Raw genomic sequence first — 24,692 nt, forward strand, 5'->3', positions numbered from 1 at the left:
ACTTCGAACCAAAATTTTAAATTTGAATTTTGAAATTCATCAAAAATATTTGATAGGAAGGGAGAAAAGGGACATGGGAATAAGATTATGGGAGTGGAGGTTGAGGGAGATGCTTTCAATGGTGTTGAGGATTTCATTTCACGTTATTATTTTGTCACTTCATTTATATTGTATATCACCACATAATAATGTTTTTTTTTCCATACTTATGTGAAGCTCTTTATAAAAGGTGTTGCAGTGTATAATATGATTCAAAATGAGGAATGAAATTGCTGAACAGAAATTATTCTTCCAGACACGTGTACACCTGGATAAGGGAGATAGCACACTTTTCCTGTCATCGTCAGTTTTCTGATCACAGCATTTTTTTGCCTAAGTTGTACTCATCTAACCTTGAGGCACATAACGTTCTGAAAAATTAAATTGCTTTTCAAACCCTTTTCTGAACCCTAGATTTATTTGGTTTCAAATGAAGGTCTCATCTGCCATTTCTTATGTTGAGGAAGGAATGTAGTTAAAGAAATCTTTGATCAAGCCCCCACTCCCTAATCTCTCTTCCTCCATTTTTCGCTTTTTATGCTAACTCCCCTCCCCACCTCAATTTTCCAAACCCATTCATCCTTCGTTTCTCTTTTTAAGCTGAAACATCTTGCCACATGTTATCAACAGCTCTGTGTCATAAGTTTCCACCTTAATTAATGTTATATTCCACTTTTATGTGTTTATGCACATTTTCAAGATTTGTGATATTTTTAGATGTTCATCACAAGTATTTTTGTATTCCCATCTCAATCAATGGATTTGCATGTGGCTTAATTGGTAAGCATGCTTACCTTTGAGCTATTACACCTATGTTACATTCTCATCAGAATTATATCCAACTCAAACTGCAGCCATTTGCACAGTCAACAGAATATCTCTGCATTGCAGAGATTACATCCCTCAGAGGACACATTGAGATATTCTGCATTGAGAATACTTAATGGTTCCAATACATTGTTCACAAGTTTAGCAGTAAAGGTGAAGTAAGGAGTTGGCTGAAGTCAGAGGTGACCCAAAGGCTCCTCTTTCATTGGCTTCAACAATTTGGGTAGGGTGGCATACCACTGCTCTCCCCAGATCAACCGTCATTGATCTCTCATCTCTGCAAAGCTGGTTCTCATCTTGCTGACCTCAAAAGGATGACAGGCTGAGTTGACCCTTTTTATATTATTTTGGCATAGATGGGGTTTGAACTCAAGACGTGAACAAGCTAAATCAACCCCCTTTACCATTAAGCCACCGACAGGCCAATTTGGATAATACAAAGGCCAGCATTTCCTGTTTCGATTAACTGTACAAGTGAATGTTAAACGTAATTTTGGGTTTTACATGACCCTGAACCATGTGTTTCTCCGATTAAGCTTCACCATCGACTCAGAACGACTGATCTAACCTTTACACGACCAAACTCAGTGACGCAATGGTTAGAACATCTGCTCTAAGTAGGCGAGTTCAGATATTCAATACCCAGTGGTTTACTCTGCGTACATATCTGCACACGATCCATGTCAATAGCATTCAAACCTTGGCCACCCATGTGATCTCAATCAGTTCAATAATTGCTCAGAGTCATTTAACACCAAATATGAGTTGGCTCACACCATCGAGATTATTAGCCCCCGTTGGACTTAGTCCAAAACGGGGGCTTATGGATTTGGTGTTGACTTCCGTGTGCGTGCATGTGTGTGTGCATGCGCCCGCAACCATATCTCGGACATGTACGGATCAATTTTATTCGTACTTAGCACAAAGACAAAAAATGATGGCTTACATATGCACATCGTTTTATTTCACGATGCCATCAAAGATGGCTGGCTGACGGCCATTTTAGTTGTAAAATATCCTGGTGTTGAACACATCCTCAACCATTTCTCAGACATGCATTTACCGATGTTGTTCAAACCTGGCACACAGATAAGGAATAATGGCTTTATACGAGTGTCATTTATTTTCGAAATCAGATCCAAGATGGCCGACTGGTGGCCATTTTGTTCTTTAAATGTGTCCCCAATCATTTCTCAGACTTGCATCATCCGATTTTGTTCAAACTTGGCACAAACACAGTACCTGATAGCATACACTTACACCTCACATCATTTTGCCATCTGATTAAAGATGGCCGAATGGTAGACTGGCGGCCATTTTATTTGTAAAAAAATAATAATAATAATAACGGTGTCAAACACGTCCTCAACCATTACTCGAACTTGTGTGGACCAATCAATTTTATTTGGACTTGGCACAAATATAACAAGTGATGGTGCACATATGTATGCATGGTATTGGCTTAATGGTTATGGAGGTGTGCTTGGGATCCTAGGATCTTGATTTCAAATCCTGCTCGGCTGTTGAATTAATACCAGGTGGGTTTGACTCTGCCTGTCATCCTCCGAGGTCAGTGAAATGAGTTCCAGCTTGCTGGTATCCTGTGTCGCAGTGGCAATCCATCCAGGATTGTGCCCAATAGCCCAGGAGACTGCTGAGGCAGCACCAACACGCTGCACAGAGTATGGCCCCAATGGATGTATGGATGGTATACATATGCACATTGTTTTGTTTCGCGATGCGATCAAAGATGACCGACTGGCGGCCATTTTAGTTGTAAAATAACCCGATGTTGAACACGTCGTCAATCATTTCTCAGACATGCATTTATGGATGTTGTTCAAACTTGGCACACAGAAAAGGAATGATGGCTTATATCAGTGGTTTTCAAACTTTTTTTAGTGGCGATCCAATTTCAGAACCTCTCTACATCGCGTGACCCAAAAGATTCAAAACCCAATTCATAATGTGTAAGATAAGATTTCATATGACACAAGAAAATTTACTGTTTACTTTATTCACCATCGTCATGTTTTCATAGATGAGTAAACGGAGAATAGCCGACAGTATCCAAATCGTACAGGTGAATGTTTCAGAAGTTTAGTCTAAATGATATTTAGATATATCAGTGAGAAGGATGAGCCTGTTTTTCAGAAACCAACTTCTCTATTCGTGGAGAAGTAGATGACAATGCCAGGATCATATCATGCTCCATTTCTAGGCGATTTCTGTACTTTGTTTTAATCACGACCATGGTGGAGAACGACTGCTCACAAAAGTATGATGAAGGATATGGCATGAGAACCTTAATGGCGCGCCGTGACAGGGTCGGGTACGACGGCAACATTTTGCACCAGATTGTCGACAACGAATTCATCCGCGCAAGGGCCTGCGCTCCTGAATCCTGCTGGAGCTGTACAAGCTCTTCCTGTGCTGTATCATCTTCATCAGCAATCGAGTCCAGTGTAGCCATGAAAGGGTCCCGAACCACAGAAAAGGACTGCACATCCAGCTCAGCGAAATAGTGCTCGAACTGTTCAATGAGCGACCGAAGGTGACGTGCTATCTCCCCAGAAAGACTGTCGAGCTCAGTATCATCATACTGGCAGGTCGTTAGATGCTCCACCAGACGGGGGAAAAGGCTGAAGCGCTTAACAGCTGCTTTGTCTGCCAGTAATTTTAGAGTCGCCAGAAATCCGCTCATTTTGTCGTGAAAAATCATGAGGTTGGTGTCTTTGCCTTGGAGGGAGCGGTTGAGGACATTGAGATGTTCAAAGATGTCATCGAGATAGCACAGTTCTGACAGCCAAGAGTCCGATTCAAGCAACGCTACCAATGCCCTTTTCTCTTGTGTGCGTAGGAACTCCTTCAGTTCATCTTTGAGCTCGTAAACACGCAGAAGAAGGTTTCCTCGAGATAACCATCTGACTTGAGTGTAGAATAGTAAATTCTTCTGGTCGGCGTCCATCTCCTGGCAGAATAGCCTGAATAACCTAGTGTTGAGGGCGCTCGATTTGATGTGATTCACCATTTTTACGACTTCTGAGAGCATGCTCTGCAAGGTTTCTGGCAAAGTACGAGAGGCGAGCGCTGCTCGGTGAATCATGCAGTGTACTATGGAGGTCTGAGGAGCCACCTCAAGCAATTTAGCCTTGAATCCAGAACGCACTCCTAACATTGCTGGCACGCCGTCTGTTGTAGAACCGAGCAACTTTCCGAAGTCCAGATCATGGTCACGATAAAACTGCTCTTTTTCCCAAAAATGTCCTCGCCTTTGGTGGTGACCTCCAATGGTTTGATGAGCAGAGGCTCATCGACAAAGTTATCAGCCTTGATGAAGTGGACCCAGACGATGAGTTGCGCGTATGATGCGATATCAGTGGACTCGTCCAACTGTATGGCATGCCACGGCGATTCCTTGATCTTCTGTATGACCTGAGTCGTTACATCCAGACTCATATCTTCAATTCTGCATTGGATGGTGTTGTCAGAGAGGGGTATAACTGCTAGTTTCTTCGCCGCTTCCTCCCCAACCATCAGAGACACCATGTCCTTTGCACATGGCAGCACGAGTTCTTACCGCAATGGAGTGAGGCTTTTTAGTCTTGGCAACATGGAGCGACACTCGATACGAGGCCACTAATGCCCGAGAATTGGTCTGATGGCATGTACCCTCTCTGTCAAGATGCGTATTCTTGAGTGCAAGAAGTTTCCTCTCAAAGAATGCTCTCTCCTTACCCTGATAAGGCGCATGTTTTGCAGTCAAATGCCTCTGCAACTTATTTTGTTTCATAGACTCCGTAGAAAGCACTTCGAAACAAATCACGCACTGAGGCCTCTGTGCCCCACTTTTATCCACCATGTAGTAAAATCCAAGGTCCAGAAATTTATCCTGGTAAGAATGTTCTCGAGATTTGCTGGAGGTCGGTGCTGCCATCACAAATAAGGTCTTGAGTCATACGTGGAGACGTGAATACAGGTACTTGTCGACTTACGACCTATGCGACTTACGACTGTTCGACTTTACGACCACTTTACGACCACGTTTTTTATTTTGTTTTTGAATGTAAAATTTTTTTTTTTTAATGTAAAATATACGTTGTTCAACTTCCGACCGATTGGTCTGAACCAATTGCGGTCGTAAGTCGACGACTACCTGTAGATGTTAATGATAGAGTCAGTCTGAGTCTGAGAGGCCGTGGATCAAACCACTAATTTCCCGCCAAAATGAACCGCCCTTCAGCGAGCCCGCGCATCGGCTGGATCCCATTCCAAGCGTCATGTTGCGCCGGTTCCCATACTTTTAACGACCCGTTTATATTACATCCTGTAAAAGCGAACACCGATCGAAAATAGACAAATATATATATATATATATATATATATATATATATATATATATATATATATATATATATATATATATATATTTTTTTTTCGCTGCAAGCGGACGCCCGCGACCCCACGAAATTTGCTCGGCGACCCCACTTGGGGTCGTGACCCCGGGTTTGAAAAACCAAGGCTTATATGCACGTCATTTATTTTTGAGATCAGATCCAAGATGGTTGACTGGCAGCCATTTCGTTACTTAAATCATTTCCCAACCATTTCTCTGACATGCATTGTCCGATTTTGTTCAAACTCTGCACAAGCACAGTACATGATGGCATACATGTGGACTTCATATTATTTTGCCATCTGATCAAAGATGGCGGACTGGTAGACTGGCGGCTATTTTAGGTGTACATAAATATGGGCTTACCCTTTAACTTTTCACAGCAAAATTACTAAAACAACGGGGGCCATGACATTTTATGTCTTTTTTTACTTGTTGAAGGGAGGATGACTCTGACTGCTATTGCTTCCCATTAAAATGTCGATCGCATTGTCATTTCTTCGGCACTGACGAGTTACACTACCGCTCAAAAGTTGGAGAACACCCCCATTTTTCCAGTTTTTAATGAAATTTAAGCAGTTCAAGTCCAGTGAATAACCTTAAATGGTACAAAGCTAAGCGGTAAACTGCCAGAGGTTAAAAAAAATAGTTTAGGTTACTAAAAACTGAAAAATAATGTAAATTTCAGACTTGTTAAAAAAGGCCCTTTTCAGGGAACAAGTAATGGGTTTGCAACTGCAGCTGTTCTGCAGCAATGGAAGTACATTAAGCCTTGAAAGTTGATGCAAACAATTCCTTCAGGTGTTCCAACTTTTGTTGATTAGTCACAAACCCTCTGTCTGTATAAAAGCAGTGTTGGAACAGACTGTGTTGCTACACCCTCTGAAGCATCATTTGGACAATATTTCACTGCAGGAAGTGGTATATTGCTTTCATAATGGCGAGAAAAAGACAATTAACAAAGGAAGACAGACAGACCATTATAACCCTTAAAAGTGTCGGTCTTTCCTTTCGAGAAATTGCAAAGGAAGCCAAGGTGTCATTGAGTACAGTTTCCTACACCATCAAAAGGCACTTGGAAACTGGAGGAAACTCTGACAGGAAGAGGTCTGGCAGACCCAAAGCCACAACACAATCAGAAGACAAGTTTCTGAGAGTCAACAGTTTGCGTGATAGGTGGCTCACAGGGCAGCAGCTTCAACCACAGCTTAACACTGGTTGAAGTAAGGAAGTCTCAGTTTCAACTGTGAAGAGAAGACTTCGAGCTGCAGGTTTGAGAGGTCGAGTGGCAGTAAGAAAGCCATTGCTAAGATGGCAAAATAAGAAAAGAAATTTGCCTGTGCCATTAAGCACCGCCAGTGGACTACTGAAAACTGGTAGAACATCTGATGGACCAATGAATCAAAATGTTAAATCTTCGGTTCATGGCATGAACTGGACAGTGTGAAAGCAAAGCAACATGCAAGTGCAACACATTTGTGGGAACTTCTGCAACAGTGTTGGGAAGAACTTTCCAAACAATATTTGATTTCCATTGTGGAAAGAATGCCACGAGTATGTTCGGATGTTATATCTGCAAAAGGTGGCTACTTTAATGAGTCAAAAATTTAGATTAAATTTTGTTCAACAAAATGATTCCCTGATTTATTTTTTATCTGCAATTGTTTATTTGTTCTATGATTTAATTTCAGAATACACTGAAACATTAAACTGCTTAAATCTCAGAAAAAAAACTGGAAAATGGGGGTGTTCTAAAACTTTTGTCCAGTCGTGTTCGTTCAGACCGAGAAGTTAATGGAGAGACTTCGTTCAGGTTATCCAAAGGTTACAACCCCTCATCAGTATCATTGTGTTGTTACTTTGCCAAAAGGAAAGGCTTTTCCAATCGCACACTCCTCCTCGAATGATCTGCAAAGAGCAATCAATCATCAACAATTGAATCAGACAGTTCAGACAAGGTGTGTTGAAATTTGCTAATTCTTCCATTATGCAACATTTGGGGGTATACTCTAGCATTCATATTGACTAAATAACTTATCCTGCCATCATCCATAGGAATGCTATAACTGCTGTAAAATAAAGGAATTCAATTATTTTGGCTGCAGTCATCCTTCTTGTCCAACAATAATGTCCTAACTTGACTCTTATGGATGACAATCCTCATCCACACCACACTTGTTGCAATGGTGAACTTCAGGACCAGAAAATCACTTGTCTTGACTACTGGCATGCCGGTCTCCAGAATTTAATTGAATTGATCATCCTCTGGATATCCTGGTGAGACAAGTTTATGGTCGCCGAGTCTGCCCACAGTGTTTGATCACCTGTATCTGCTTGATGTATGGTCTAACAACACACAGCGAGAGCTGGATAATCTGATTTCGTCGATCATAAGACATGTACAAGACTTATATTGGGGTCATTGGTCGTCACATATTTTAATAGCCACTTCTGCCAAGTTAAGTTTGCTGTGATTAGTTCTCGACTTGGCACCGTTGCCAATTTGCATGTTCATTTCAGCCAACCATGTTTTTTGGGGGGGGTTTTTTCCACATAACAACTTTACTCTTGGCCCTACTGACATTATATTTGTGATGGAGTGTACATACTAATGTAGAGGTCCTCTTTAACCGGAATATGAACACTTTATCAATAAATTGATGCAAACTCCAAAACTCTTCTTGCTTAGGTGTGTGTGTGTGTGTGTGTGTGTGTGTATGTGTGTATGTGTGTGTGTGTGTGTGTGTTTTGCTGGAAGTGTTTATCTTTTCCTCATTTCATCCAATTTTTACATTTCATCGAAGGCTCGTTTTGGAATTTGTACATAAATCACGTGCAGGAGAAGCACCTGGGATACAGTTTTATTCCTCTTGAGCTCGGGGTTCAGAAGGGAATGCGAGCAGCTTTCAAGCAATTATAACAATTATATTTTAATAATTATCATTATTATTTTATTATAAAGTATATTGAATGTATCTTCATATGCAGATATTACCTGAAAATTCTGCACAAAACAAAGGTGGATTAATGAGAAAATGGCCATAAAATTTGCTTTCCTTTGATGCCGCATGCCCTTCCCCTTCTCACTCGACCCCCCATCACTGAAAAAAAAAAGTAATTTAAATGCTCCAGCAAAAGCAGTGCAGTGGGGTGATGATGCATGCACTAAATGGGCAAACACATTACGTGGGAAAATGAAGCACTCAATTGACATCTTTGGGGAATGCCCTGCCACAGAAGCAAAAATAACTGACGTGCCCACCGACGGGCACATCAAAAATTCTGAATACGTGTAAGGTAAGGTCAATTATTTTGATGGATTTAATTCTTATCCACTATGTTATGGTTAGTATTGAACATATGCACAAGTATGTTGAACCATGTTATCCAACATTTAAAGCAATATGTCACCAAGCATCAAAGGAACAATGCTCTTTCAAGCCTTAAGATAATAAGGCACAGACCTCAGGTATCAGTTTCACAGCACAGATATTTAACTCAAAATAATATTAGGAAGCCATTGCTTACCAACAAAAATGATCGAGATCCTGGAGATTGAGTTCTAAGAGCAGAGGTTCTTTCCTTTGTTCATATCTGCAAAGTCAAATACATTTATTCTACCCATTCATACATGCTTATCCCTCACACAGCTAGACTTCCTGCTTTCTTTCATTCACAAAAGCTTGATGGTCCACCTCATATTGTGAATGAAACTCCTCCTCACATGCCAAAACCTTTTAATTTTTTATTTTTTTTGGATACTAATACAAAGCTCCTGGAAGAACTAGTACACTGAACGGATCAAGATGTAACACGACAAATATAACAGAAAAAATAGGGAGGGGGGACACCAACAGCAGATTAGAAGGACAACACAGAGGGAGCCTTGGACAAACAATGGTTGCGGTGAGAAATGGGGGCCAGGAAAAGATGCATGGGGTTGACAAGATGGATACAGAAGGAAATTCTCAGGAAGGAAAAACTGGAAATTTGCAAGGAGGAGGGACTGAGGTTACCAAGGGTAGAAAATGTCATGGTTTTGGATTGGGGATGATCTGAGATGGTGGTGAGCAGCTGACATTGCCACACTTTTGCTTCACTTTTGAACAATTTTGAAGCAAATTATGAAGAAATGCACAGACCAAGATTTGCCTCAAAGTCTAGGCATGTGGAGGAGCTCAACAACAGACACCAACAGCTTTACAAACTGGCAGAGGGCAAAAGAGAACTGGCAAGACACAAACGCATGGCCACAATGCAGATGAGCAGTAGTTCAATGGCAGGAATGGAAAAGGGCGAGGGATAAAAATGTATGGGGGGGTCAGGGAGATTCGACAAGATTCGACAAGTTGAAAGGTCACTGATGTCGATCAAGAATAACGTTAGTTTTAAAACCTTGCCTTGTGGCACACCTTGCTCAAAAGAAATATCACAAGACAGAATATCATTAAAAGCAACCCATTGTTTCAACTTGCAGAGAAAATTTGATAGCCATTCAAAGAGGGTCCCCTAAATACCATTGACAGACATCTTGGAAAGTAAGGCTGGGTGTCATAACGTATCGAAGACTGGAGAGATGTCCAGAGAGATGGTCTTGACCCCTCATTTGAGTTTTAGAGCAGCCACCCATTGTTTAATCTATAGACACAACCCAATAGGTCCATGTTTTATACAACCAGGGCAGAAGCCAAATGGATGGTTATATATTGTATAATAATTATTGAAGAGATAATGCCATCACTTTGCACATAATGGTGAGAAAGCCCACAACAAGTGTGTGTCCACACTCAGGAGAGCTAGAAAACAACTTCTGTCCAATCTCAAGAATGAACTTTCCAACTTGTCTCCCTCCTCTAAAACCTGATGGTGCATTGTTAAGTCTGTCTCCAGAGTATGCTCTCCCTCCATCCCTTCTCTCTAAATGGCACCGCAGGTGAATATGCTCATGAAAAGGCTGAATGCCTCAATTCTGTGTTTGCTTCCAATACTTGTGTCCCCAACTCCTTGATCTTGTCTCATGCCTCCTTGCTGTGAGTTGTGTGTTAGCTCTCATACGAGCCTCGACCAAGGTATACAAAAAAAAAATCTCTGGTACCCACTCTACCCAGTTACACCAAACTGCTCCTGAATTCTGTATATTTTGCATCTGAGAAGGTTGAGAAGTTTCTGGCAATCCACAACTCTGATTCTGCAACTGGTCAAGACGGCATCAGCTCATATGTCCTAAAAACTTGCTCCACTTCTCTTGACCATCCTCTTTCTGCTCTTTTCACCCTCTCATTTGCTGGAGGTCATCTTCCACCTACTTGGAATTTAGCCAACATCACTGCATTGCTAAAAAAAAAAAAAGGTTCAAAAACTGATCCCCATAGCTGCAGACCCATTAGCTTATTTCCAGTCAACAGCAAGGTCATGGAATCCATCATCGCAGTTGATATGAAATCCTTCCCTTTGCCAAGCAGCCTAATCTCCATCACCAATTTGGATTCAGACCAGGTCACTCCTCCTTGGACATGCTGCTCCAACTCACCCAACAATGGATGGAGGCCTTTAATGTCAGACATGAGATCAGGGCCATCTCTCTGGACATATCTCGAGCTTTCAATATGGTGTGGCATACCACCTTGTTCTACAAACTTTTCCCATGCGATGTAAGGTCAACTACACTTTTGGATTACTGATTTGCTTTAATCTCATGGCTAACATGTGGCTCTCAATGGATTCCTTTCATCTGGAGCACCCCAAGGCAGTGTTTTGCACCCAATCCTGAACCTAAATCATCATCAACAATCTCCCCGACTCTCTGGAAAACCGCCTTTATATATTCGCTGACTACTCCATTCCTTTGCCATGACACCTCTCATTCCTCAGACAGGCAGGCTGCACCTTCTCTCTCTTAAGATCTTGCCAAAAATCACGAGCTGATGAAACACTTAGACTATGTCTCTCAATCCTGAAAAACCTCCACACTCTCTGTCTTTGAATGGATTGCCCATCAAACCCTCCCATTTACTTTCTTAACAATCCTCTTGAAGAGTTTCAGTCACTCAAACACTTGGGCCTCACCATCAGGCATGATCTCTCTTGGGCGAACCACATTTCAAAGTTGGTCTCCAAAGCCAGTCACCAAGTTGTCATCGCTGCATTGCGCAAAGTCCTTCCTCGACACACCTGAACTCCTGTCCACCTACATGGCCTTCATCCGCAGCTTGATGCAATGCTGCTCTCCCATATGTGATTGCACCCTTGCCTCACTTCTTGCTCAACTGAACACAGTTGAAAACAATGCCATCAAGATTATTGGAATGTCCCCCAATGAAGCTGAGTCTATGGGCCTATCACTTGACCATCACAGGCAGGTCGGTGGTCTCTGTGTCTTCTACCACCTCCTCTCTGGTCTTGCTCATGGTCCACCATCAAACCCCTTCTGATGAAACTTTTAAAATCCAAAATCACTGCTTGCCTTCACTCATGTGTTCTTTTTTTCCCCCCACCTGTGAAACCAATATTCCACATTATCTTTATTGTCATTTGACCATCGGAGTCTTCAAGACAGAAATTCAACACCATCTCAGATCATGCCCCATTTAAAACCATGATCTTTTCCAACCCTGTTAAACCACATCCTACGTCCACGGCCACCTCCTTCCAAATTTATTTCTCAGAGTTTGCTTCTGTATCCATCTTGTCCACCCTATGTATCCATTCCTCCCCACACCTATTGTTTGTCCAAGTATCCTTCCATTTTGTCCTTCAACCCCGCTGTTGGCATTTCCTCCTCTCCACTGTTGCTTTTGTTCTGTTGCATCCTGATCCATTCAGTGTACGAGCTCTTCCATGACCTTTCACCTAGTGTACGAAAAATAAATCGATGACCAGTTTGTTTCTAAATCAATAAGACTTGAATAGATTCCACCACTTTGATTTTGATCGGAGGAAAACGGTCCAGTCTGTAATTGAGTCGATCAGACTTGTCCCCTTATTCTGAATATGGTGATGTTGGTAGCTTTCCAGGATGAAAGCAGGCTACCATCTTTGAAAGAAAGATCTGCCGAAGAGCAATGAATAAGAAGAGGACAGGTGTTGAAATACCATTTCCAAGAATTAAAACAGCAAATCCTCTGGTGCAATTGAGGTGTTGGTGTCACGATGGATTGCAAGCTTCTCAACTTTAATGGGAGAGAAATCCACAAGCTATAGGGAGAAATCTGTGATTGGGGAAAGGGTAGCTGTGGAAAATAATGATTTATTGGACTTTGGCCTTGTTTCAGTAAATAATTAATATTCAGCTTTGTCAAGGGCAAGATACAACTTGACTGTCCTGTAAGTGTGATAGTACAGAAGGGAATGTCTTCCGGTGATGGACTTTTGTATTTTCCGCCAGGATTTGGAGGAAGCTGAGAGGCTTCAAAAGATTGGCCTTTGTGGAGCTTCGCATTGGGATCTGACTTGTTGAAGGACTTCTTCTTCTCTGTGCCTTAATTCAAACAGTTATGGGTCAGCCACCTGGATCCAACTTCTCCATTCCCTTCTGTCCTCCTCATCTTCATCTCTCGATCTCATGCTCTTCAAATTCCTTTCCACGAACTCCATTCGTGTATTCTTTGTCGTCCTCTTGATAGTCTTCCTCTAATTGGATCATTCCATGCTTTCTTTATTGGTTCTTCATCCTTTTTCCTCATCACATGTCCAAACCACTGCAACATAGTCTCTCTAATCCTTTCTGTGATAGTTACAACTTCAGCTCTCTTGTGTATCTCCTCATTCCTCAACCGCTCTCTTCGTGATACTTTAAGAATGTACCGAAGCATTGTCATCCCTGTCCTCTCCAGCAACTCCTCTTCCCTTTTTTTCAAAGCCCATGTTTCTGCACCATACATTTTAACCATTGAAGGACTGATATGCACTAGTTGCACACAAAGTGGATGGGTTGTAGGTTCCAAACAGTTGGGTTTGCCTTCCAGGTGGATAGCACCAGCTGATTTTTAAAGAACCTGCTTTTTATAGACATGAAGCATTTTTGAAAGCTTTTTAAAGATTTCAACCAAAGCACAAATAAAAGCAAAAAGTGCAGCACAAACAAAGTAAGAAACAATGCACAAAGGAAAGCACAGAGCAAAGTTTTAATGAGCTCACCAGATGGGAAGACATAGGACAGGCCAGCCAGGACTGCATTTGACAAAGCGGAGGTGTTCGGAATCAAAGTGGGACAAACAAATGGAGTAAATTAAAGGCAAATGGCACAGTTACCACCAAATCCACAAAGAGCCAAACTGAACTGTGTAAAGGTGAACGCTAAAGCCAAACGGACAGAGCAGAACGCTGTTTCAGCCCAATGTGGCGGAATGCTATTCGGATGAATGGACAGAGCGAACAGTTTTTCAGCCGAATATCGACATCCAAATGCATGGATGCTTGTTAGCCAAATGCTGTTTGCCTTGTGGAAGTCCAATTTATTGTTTAGTTCCTCTTACCCTGAGTTGGTATTGATGGGACTCCAGTGTACCGGCATGTCATCATACTTGAGAAACGTGTCCTTCCTGCGTAAAACATCATACACCATTTTATTTCCTGCCTGATATTTACTTATTTACGCAAACAGGAAGTGCGAATTGGAAACAGCTGTTCAACGCCTTCGATTTATTTTTTCCTCTGCCGTTTTATTTAGAACAGCAACCACCTTCCCACTGCGGTTTCACATAGGTTCCTTCTTCGGCCATGTTCGATGCAGATAATAATTATGAAATATATTTATTTTCACGATTTCAAAACGTCTTCGTGTAGCAGCTTATCCTAATTTATATCCAATTTTCTCCAAAAGTAATGATGCTGAAGCTGTTATTTTATTGGACATTTTATACCGCATCAGGCTGTCACATTAAAAAATATATACGGGGGCAACAAAAGTAGGTATACAGTAATGAAAAACAAAACGAGTGCACGAAACGTATTTTATTGATTAATTATACAAGCATATGAATAATAACATACCAATAATAAACATTAATCTCGTATTAATGAATGAATTCTCGTATTACATGAATGCAAGCATCACTATTATAATACTGGTAATACTGGTATAATCCTTACTGTATACCTAGTTTTGCAGCCCCCTGTATATCCCATCAATGACGATGGCCCCACACAATGGACAATGATAAAGTGAAAACATTCATTGAAAACAATGGTGCATTTTATTTGGTGTCATCAAATGTCATGATATTAAATGAGGAATAAAGTATGAAATACTACTTGAATACAAGGCAATCAGGTTATTGTTAACTATAAACTTTATCTACTGTTTTGTGATAGACAGTGAGAAAACTTCATTTGAAGAGCCGTGAAAATGCAAATCTAAATTCAAACAATGATATTGATTTTCAGCAAATATTTACAGGGAAATATTTAAGCGTCATACCAACCGGGCTTTGCTTCTTCCATGATCAAGCTTTTTAACCACTCCTGCCATGGTGTAATATTTCACATATTTATTAATCACCTATTATTTTTTTATCCAATAGGATGTCACGGGCGATGTTTATCCAATATCCAATTTGATGTTTATCCAATATGATTAATCATGACCAACTATTACTACTACTCCTACGACTACTACTTTAAAGGCTCTAATGTTTCCCACCTTCCTTTCTGTGATAGTTAGAAGAGAACGTTTTTGAGCGGGTTGACTGGAGCACGTTTTTGGCCCAAGACGTCTTTTTCCATGACCTGGCTGGTCAAGCCTGACGTTCAACTGACTGTGCAGGAATTTGTGATTTGTTGAGGGTGCTAGAGATAAGGAAACTACTCATAACAAAAAACAACATGGTGGGATCTTTAATGTCCACCAAGGGCTAGTGCCAGTAGACGAGTCCTCTGGATTGACATCATGCCGACGGACTGCACGTACGTCGACGCTTCGCCCTGCGTGCCAAAAAAAACAGGAGCTGGGTCGCGATTCAAACCCAAGCTAGAGAGCTCAAATAGAAGCACACATACCTCGAGACTATCCTGCTGGCACATGCGTTAAGCAAAGCATGTATTTCATAAAATAATTTTGTGCATTGAATAAGACATGAAATACCGTTTGCATGCTGGCTTCTAAGCTGTCGAGCCTGGGTTTGAATCCCAACCCAGTCATAAACTGTCATCCCGATGTTTCATAGGCTGTGTGTGTGCCGTCCCTTGGATGGACGTTAAACCGCCATCCCATTTGCCGGCATTGCTTTGTGAACGTTAAAAATCCCACGTGTCCTTCATGAAGAGTAGGCGAGCTATCGCTGGGGCACCATGGACAAATTCTAAATCCCTGACATAGCAACTGTTAGGAAGGCAATGGTAACCCTCCCAGTCTACACTTTGTAATTTATTCAGGGTGCCAAGAAAAGAGACTGCTTGCAAACAATAAAGAATCCCTTGCCAAGAAACTGCTTTATCAGGACCGATGCTCTGTCACAGAGTATGTTGCATCACAACTACGATCACAACACTTTCAATGAGATTCCCAAGTTTCTTTTAAACCATTTTTTGTTTGTTTTTGTTTTCTGATAAGGGAATTGATAATTATGCTTCAAAGATAAAACAGTACCAATGATTTGCAATGGAAATTGTATTGTCCATTTTATCTCATGTGCCAAATCATCACATTTACAGATGTAATTGTACAGAAGGCATCACCTCCGTCAAAACTCGAAACAAGTGAAGATATTGTTTAGTTCCTGTCGAGGAAAAAAACCTCTTATTTATTTTTTCCATTCATCACGCCCTTGTACACTGATGCCAAGCAATTAGGACGATGTCTCGAGTAATTTCACTTCTATTTCTCACGCCGCTGACCTCGGTTCACTTCCCTTGTTCAAACCTCTAGTGGCTAACTTTCCGTTTTTTCCCCCTCTTCTCTCTGCCTGTGGGCTATTTGTTACCTCTACCATTTGTTTACTTTTTGACAGTTCCAAATGAAGTGTTACAATCTGATATCAACGTGAAAGAAGAAAGGGTTAATTAAATAATTTATTTATTCATTTTTAGTGCATCACCTATCGGGTGCCCTTCGTGAAATCGTTTATTTCTAAATGACTAAGATGTTAAATCAATGACTGGCACAAACCTTCCATTGCTCGAGATACCTATATTGTAACAAAATTTTAATCGACTAACTTTTCTTACATTGGACAAACTGATAACTGACTTTGGACGAAGGAGAAATCATTCCTGATTTGGAATTACAAAAGAATAAACTTTGTTGTGACGAACATAAACAAAAGAGGTTTGAGCAAATAGTTTGTTCGGCTAACTGCTACCTTTATATAGATTTAGAATGGAGCTGATGATTAAAAAGCTTTCAGTGAATAGATGCTTTATCGACTTCAAGTGCACACAAAGCTGACTTCAGCACCCACGTGGAATTGTCGGATACAAACTTAATTTAGGACAAAGAGCCATTAAACTGCTCCGTGAGTATCTTGGCACCAGATCCAGCTTTAAAGATCCAAATTGCTTCGCTCATTGCCTAAATACCAATCATTCTTAATCTATTATTTTCTGGCTAGTTGGTTTTTGAAACATGGCTTCATGTTTTATTTATAAAGCCCCTGAAAGAGGGCCCAAGCTATTTTCAAATAGAATGCTTTGGCACCAAACCTTCTTATCTGAACTCACACCTTTCCAGGGCCTGATTCCAGTTAATGCCTCCTGGACCCATCTTCTTCACAAACACTTTCTTTCTGGTGAAAGAGTAGACGAGCCAAGGGATGAGCAAAAACTTGGATAAAGGCTTTCAATTTAAACAGTTGTGCTCCTGTCAATCACTCAATCTACATAAACAACAAATCATATTGACTTTGCTGATGCCATTTATTGTATTTTTGTAATGAAGCTTCACTTCACCGTGAGACACAATGGTACTTTCGTACACGTCACTACATTTGTATCGATCAGCGTGAGCTCCATATGTTTTTGCATTGGTTTCAGAAATTAAAACAAAATTGAAATCTGTGTGAAATGCTAAATCGTTCCATGATTTTTATGATTTTGTAGAAATGTAATGAAAAAAATTTAATGAACAATCCAATAAATCAAATCAAATAAAATTAAGTAATATGTTAGAAGATATCCAACTCTATTTGCAGTGATGTCACAATGAAAAGTTCATTTTGAAAAGTTCAATAATCCAGGGTTTGGGGTTCTCGGTTGGGGTTAGGGTTAGTGTTTACTCCAGTTTGTGTCACACTCGCTGTAGATTAAAACACTACGTTCCTTAACACACACTTTCTGCATCCTTTGTGTGTGACCATACTGAGCATATCTTTCTCTTCAAGGTGTTGGGCCTGTAAGATGTTGGGGTGTTGGGCCAGTTCTATTGATGATCGCACAGTGTTACGAAGTTTCTGGATTCTATCCCTGCATTTCATGAGTGGTGTCACAATTTCATTCATGAGATCTGTCAAAACCAATCACCTGTTGTGTGATAATTTGGATGGTCCTAGTTCAACCTACAGAAAACAAAGTATGCAATTACACAAACTCCTACCATATTGTTCCATCTTGGATCTGACCAGCTTCCTGTTTCTGATGTGCAGTTGATTCAAATTTGTTCATCCATCACTTCAACATTTAAAAAAACTTTGTTTTAATTTGTAATGCATGATTATATCTGCTTTCTTATGGCCACACGAGCTCGCATTCCAATGGTTTGTTTTAAGCTTTTTTGACACATAGGTCACCATTGTTACATTTTCTTTGAACCCTAGTTCAGATGAGTGACTACCACAAACTTTCCGTGCAGCATCGAACAAACAGCTGTTTGTTTGTTTTTTTTGTTGTTTTTTTTCTGAGACATTTTTTTGGGGTTTTTTTTTTCAAACATTTTTTTCTGAGAAGTTCCTCCACCAAAGGCAAATTTGTGAATAAGTTGTCAATTATCCAGGCCGATGACCTGTGCCATTGGGAGCCTATAAGAGGACTTGCATGGTTTTAATAATCCTCCAAAAGAATTATGAGCTTTCTGTCCGCAAAGGTTTCCGAGCCACAACCATTTTCTGCTCACCCATTCAACTTCGATGAACTGTCATTAACCCCACAGTGAAACAACAAAAAATAATGACACTCAGTGGAGCGCATACCTCCGCCAGGATGAATGGTTTATGTGTTGTATCCCACTCATGGTCCGCATCTGAATCCGTCCCTTAACCAAAATCGAATCAGCTTGTTCTCATCACATACTCGACTCATCCCACAAGTTTTTGTCATAACCTGTCCACGTTTCTAAATATCGTTCTATATATCTATTTTGGCACTAATCTCTCAATGGTGAAGAATCACTTAAGAAATTAAAACATGACAGCATCCAGATCCAGATCTTCACCAAAATTGAATGAATTAGTCCTTGTCACGCACCCAACCTGTCCACCAAGTCTCGTCCAAATTCGTCCATAACTTTTTGAGATATCCTGTTCACAGACAAACAAACAGAGAGGAGTGAAAACATAACCTCCATCCATCTTTCATGGAGGAGGTCACAACACCATGAACACACTGGCTCAAAAAATATAACAAATCAACGGACAAAAATCATATCTAATTAAATATTATCTATTGAGAATCATGTTCAATTCCAGATTCGAAAGACTGACATTCATGAAAATGAATCAACGTAATAACCAATGGGGAGGGGGGGGTGGCATGATTTGAAGGAAATTTTTGAAGATAATGTTCACTTGAGGGTAAGAGTAGATTGATAACAAAAAAAAAGTCTTGGGTTATCCCCCAATTTTGTTTCATAAGGTTAAAGTATACATTGAAAAATACTTACTTTAAAATAACGATTCAGGTTATACTTTTAAAGCAATGCATGTGTCATTGTTTATCTCCATATGTGGGTTTTCAAAAGGTGGAACAGAGCTCTCCCAAGTCTCAAAGTATCCACCTCTGTGTTTGTTTGTGTGTCTCAGACTATTTTTTTGTATATGTATATTCTCAAGGCTCGTGGAAGAGCAAGTTCACTGTTCGGATTAAGAGTTAACAGGACAAAAGGAACAGTGGAGGTGGTGGGAGTGGATCTCTTCTCTCTCTCTCTCTCTCTCTCTCTCTCTCTCTCTCTCTCTCTCTCTCTCTCTCTCTCTCTCTCTCTCTCTCTGTCTCTGTCTCTGTCTCTGTCTCTGTCTCTGTCTCTGTCTCTGTCTCTCTCTCTCTCTCTCTCTCTCTCTCTCTCTCTCTCTCTCTCTCTCTCTCTCTCTCTCTCTCTCTCTCTCTCTCTCTCTCTCTCTCTCTCTCTCCCCTCTCTCTCTCTCTCTCTCTCTCTCTCTCTCTCTCTCTCTCTCTCTCTCTCTCTCTCTCTCTCTCTCTCTCTCTCTCTCTCTCTCTCTCTCTCTCTCCCCTCTCTCCCCTCTCTCTCTTCTCTCTCCTCTCTCTCCTCTCTCTCCTCTCTCTCCTCTCTCCTCTCTCTCCTCTCTCTCCTCTCCTCTCTCTCCTCTCTCTCCTCTCTCTCCTCTCTCTCCTCTCTCTCTCTCTCTCTCTCCTCTCTCTCCTCTCTCTCTCTCTCTCTCTCTCTCTCTCTCTCTCTCTCTCTCTCCTCTCTCTCCTCTCTCTCCTCTCTCTCCTCTCTCTCCTCTCTACACACACATACACACACATACACACACACACACACATACACACACATACACACACATACACACACATACACACACATACACACACATACACACACATACACACACATACACACACATACACACACATACATACACATACATACACATACATACACATACATACACACACACACACACACCTGAGTAATGCAATAAATCATTTTCTTCTTATCAGCACAACTTCATTCTAACTATATATTTCTTCTGACTAACTGAAAGTAACCAGCTTTACCAACCATCAAACTATGAGCTGCTTTTTATTGAATGCATCCCAACTAACATATTCTGCAGCATTTTTTAACATGAAATGGTTATACTATCATCACAGGTCACAAACTAATTCTACCCATCATCCTTTGCTGCTCTTGTGACTGCCGCATGCATTTGTTCTGTGGTTTCTCCTTTTCCTTCCCCCTTCTTATAGGTGCAAAGAAGGCTACTATGGACAGAGGTGTATGGAGACCGAACCTCGAACTGATACAGTTATTAATGGCAAAAGTATGTTGAATGTTATATTCTTACCTGGCCTGGATTTTGAGAAATATTGACACTGCCAGGAAGGTTTCATTCCACCTTTCATCATCTTGTGTCATGAAAGCGAGCCTCTCTCATTCATTGATGAGGCAATCAAAACCTTATTCATAAACATTCTGGAAATTGCTGGAATGAATTACAATGCCACGTTCCAGAAAGATGGAGCTAAATTATGTTTGATTGCGATCACGTGTTTCTTCACCTTTATCGTAACCACGTTTGCAACTGTTTTGCTGAATTGTCCTGGCATTGCATTTTCTCCAAAGACCCAGGTCATGCTGCATGGTTTGCAATGTCATGACATCTTTTTTTGCGTTCAACTTTGTTGTTTCTTTTTTTTTCTGTGATCTGTTTCTCCGTCAGGTGTCCAACCGACTTTACAGGCCACCGCTGTCAAACCTCCGTAATGGCCAGTTTCTACAGTACGTCTGGTTCCTTTCACTCCCTTCCATGTTAATTTTGATCTCCTCTTTTCAAATCCAACATTCTTTTTTTCTTTAACCAATGCACACTCCAGGCTTCCAGTTACCTCATTCTACCTCTCCCTAAATTTTATTATTGTTTCCAATGGCATGCTGTCAGATGCCCCAACTTGCTTGGTCCCACAGCAGCAGCACTAATCATAAGCTGCATGTTTGATTTTTCGAGCTATTTCCTTTTTGCAATAAATCTCAAAAACTGTTTCCCATTTTGGACGTCCTGCCAGAAATAGGCTTTTAATTTGTAAGGGCCACATTATCCAAAGGTTTGATAGTGACAGATGTCTGTCTTCATTGCGCTGCTTAATGTAAAAGCGTATTTTGAAAGAACTGCTTTGTCTGAAGTTGTACCTTCTTTCTTTTCCTTTTATTTTAATTTATTTCTTTTTTTCTTTCTTTCTTTATTCTCCCTCTTTTCTTTTGGGTTGTGGTTCATAGAATGTCCTATTATTATATTGGACTCTTGTTTCTAAATTTGATCAAAACTTCCTTAAAATCTTGATCCTTCTGTATGTTTTGTCTAAAAAGAAACGTATTTCATACAAAACAAGAAAATCCTTAATTTGGATGTCATTTTCTGTTAGTGTTGTGATTTACAAACTGTGATCTTCCTTCTCTTTTCACGTCACTTTTTATCCCCCTCACCCCCAGGTACAGTATCTTATATCATCATACGTATAGATGATTATAATGTAATACAATTCAAAAAGCCTCACACTGATGATGGATCGTTCAATTATACCTGAATATATACGTCAATGTAACTTCGCCATTGTAAGAGAGAAACTCTGAACATCAATTTTGTATGAGAACAGATATTCCAAATGAGTTTGATGTCTGATTCTCACAAGTACATTTACGGTAGTTTTATTGTGCTTAAAAACTGGACATGAGGTCAGCCAGCTTGTTGCTCGGGTCATCAGGTCTGTTAGAGGTCTATGTCAATCTGCCCTTTATAGTTTTGACAAAACTTTGAGTTAGTTGTGTTTTTGTTCTCCACTCTGCATTTCATGTACATTTTCTGAATATATATGGATTATTTTAACTACAAACTGTTCTTTGATAAGGTGAGATATATACAGTATATCTGAACTACCAGGTGTTGTCAAGGGGAATTCAATGCAATATGTATTTAAATATTTCCGGGATGACAAATTGGGGAATGTTGGCCTTCTGGTTTTGTATGAATTACCAATCTTGGGCATTGCAAAATGTGCTTGGACTTGTATTGAAATGCTTCACTGTCTAAGGATGCCCAACATGCTGCCCCAGAGGCTCCTTGTTTTGCACGTTGATCCTCAACCCGAGCTTGTGTCTGCTCTGTAGTCTCAGGTGACCTGGAGGCTGCTTGTCTTGCACATTGATCCTCAAGCCGAGCCTGTGTCTGCTCTGTCGTCTCAGCTGACCAGGAGGCTGCTTGTCTTGCGCGTTGATCCTCAAGCCGAGCCTGTGTCTGCTTTGTAGTCTCAGCAGACGTGGAGGCTGCTTGTCTTGCGCGTTGATCCGAATGCCGAGCCTTTGTCTGCTCTGCAGTCTCAGCTGACGTGGAGGCTGCTTGTCTTGCGCGTTGATCCTCAAGCCCAGCCTGTGTCTGCTTTGTAGTCTCAGCTGACATGGAGGCTCCTTGTTTTGCACGTTGATCCTCAAGCCGAGCCCGTGTCTGCTCTTGCTTCTCAAGTGACGTAAAGACTGCCATTCTGTTTGCATCCGATTTGTTTCTGCCCATAAGGGGACTTTTTGGTGGCATATGGCAGTATTTATAATGCAAATGAGGTAGGTTAAGATATTTCTTAACAGAAGTGTTCCGTTGGGAGTTCCAGAATTGCTCTGCTGGGCATCTTACCATGCAGATCTTCATGACGAGGTAGATTAAATTACATAAAGCAACACACACATCCCACAGAGATAGGGAGGGTGAGAGGTATGGGATACATGTACCGTGGAAATACACAGTTTCCTTTATTTGCTTGCATACATAATATGACCTCAACATATGATATTCACAATACATATTACTTGATCGTGACAGTGTGTAAGTAAGATATTCGCTCGATCAGACCTAAACACGGTGGTGTTGTACCAAACCTGTGTAAAGCAATCTTTTTAATAACATGTGCATGTGTAAACACGATGATTACATTTGTATCGTTGGCAAAAAATCACGACAACCTCAACAGATCACTACAATCTACATATTTATCGACTGGTTATCCGACCACCATGCCTCAATTATCTCTCAACTGGTCTTGAAGCAGGCCAAACTCATGACTGTGGCTTGTCCCCACATAGAGGTGTGGTGCAGGGTGTGGTTTTGTGTGGGGATGGTGGAGGACAAACAGGCATGTTGACCTCAACCCAGCTTACCAAGCCCCACACAGACACCTATGCAAGCAGTGCAGCCCAACAACCACCCTGCAAATGGGTGGATGCAGCCCAATTCAGAATTGAGCATGCTGAGCCAGGCTTTAGTTCCTACCCCTCAGTCCATCTTCAACCCCAAAATTCAAATCACAACATAATTTACTGTCAACCGCTTCTTCATTGCCGAGTCTGAGGATGCAAGCTTGACTGCTCACGAAACATCAGGCCCAACAAAGTATTCTCCTTTTAATGCTCAGTGTGCGTTCTTTCTTATTTAATATGATTCCTGAGATGCACAACTTCCATTGTGTGTACACACATGTAATGTATATATATAAACCCACCCACATCTCTCACCTGTCAATGGAAGGAATAGCCACCTAATCGACAACACCCAGGTGGCTTGTTTTGGATTATATAAATGATTTACCCCTCCCACACTCCTCCAGCCAAAGTAGCTGCATAAAGCAACTCAAGAAGACTTACACAAGGTAACTGCTAAAGCTGTTTCAAACCCTTCCCAGAGTTCAACAGCTATAAAGATGTTCACACATTTTACGAACCCTCACACATTAAAAAAAAAACTTTTGACGTTTGCACGTGATACATGCTTGAGAGCCTCATTGGTATGCATTGCTGTCTACACTATCGCTGATGATTCGTCAATAAGTGAGGAAAGTGGTCCGGTAGCTGAAGCGGTGTATAGCATTGGGATTCTCATGTTTGTATGATGTGTGAACATCTTTGTAGTTGTTGAGGAACTCTGGGAAGAGTTCAAAACAGTGTTAGCACTTACCTTGTGTAAGTCTTCTTTAGTTGCTTTATGCAGCTACTTGGGCTCGAGGAGTGTGTGAGGGGTCAATCACATAAATATACATATATTCACATTACAAATTATTTCATTGTAATATGAACCAAAAGCACCTTCAAGAGATTTCCATGATTTCTTAAAGGGGAACCCAAATGCTCAGACAACCCCAACACTAATACATTAATCTATCCCTTGATACCCTACAAAATAGATGTCTTTTTCCGATTTAAGAATTATAAAGTAGGTAAATGTCCGATTAAAATCTAAATCTTCTTCTTCATCAGATTAGCCATGATGTGGCATCAGGAAGTTGACCCTCATATATGTATTGTCTCTGGGTTGCATGGCCGCATGATTTAAATCAACGTTTGCACATGGGAATAATTTTTGATTTTCCACAAGTCTGCTGAATCGGTGTCAAACACTTGGAGACTGCTTGAACAGTCATACAAACCGAGATGGTTTCATGCTACACTGATGGCCGAAAGACCCTATGTTTGCTAGAAATTAGATGAGGTTTGTGCGAAATATCCGAGTGTGGATCGGGCCTACAAAACGTTTGGTTTTGTGCTTGGAACATTTTACAGAGCACCATT

At 40.9% G+C, this 24,692-nt stretch overlaps 1 protein-coding gene across 12 annotated transcripts in view; it reads left to right on the top strand.

Annotated features, from left to right (window-relative positions):
- The window catches only part of LOC147027227 (pro-neuregulin-1, membrane-bound isoform-like), a 1,384,261-nt gene that overhangs the window by 1,220,805 nt on the left and 138,764 nt on the right, over positions 1–24,692 (top strand). For 7 of the 12 annotated variants that reach the window (XM_085883477.1, XM_085883478.1, XM_085883481.1 and 4 more), the window contains one exon: positions 20,336–20,409. In XM_085883477.1, the coding sequence (XP_085739603.1) occupies positions 20,336–20,409 (74 nt within the window). Of the gene's footprint in view, positions 1–20,335; positions 20,410–20,808; positions 20,868–24,692 lie in introns of all 12 variants that reach the window. The other 5 variants (XM_085883479.1, XM_085883484.1, XM_085883485.1 and 2 more) reach the window with 1 other exon arrangement.

Source organism: Eptatretus burgeri, chromosome 5, assembly GCF_056783735.1.
Source record: "Eptatretus burgeri isolate ZD-2024b chromosome 5, Ebu_testis_v1, whole genome shotgun sequence".
Classification (NCBI taxonomy): Eukaryota; Metazoa; Chordata; class Myxini; order Myxiniformes; family Myxinidae; genus Eptatretus; species Eptatretus burgeri.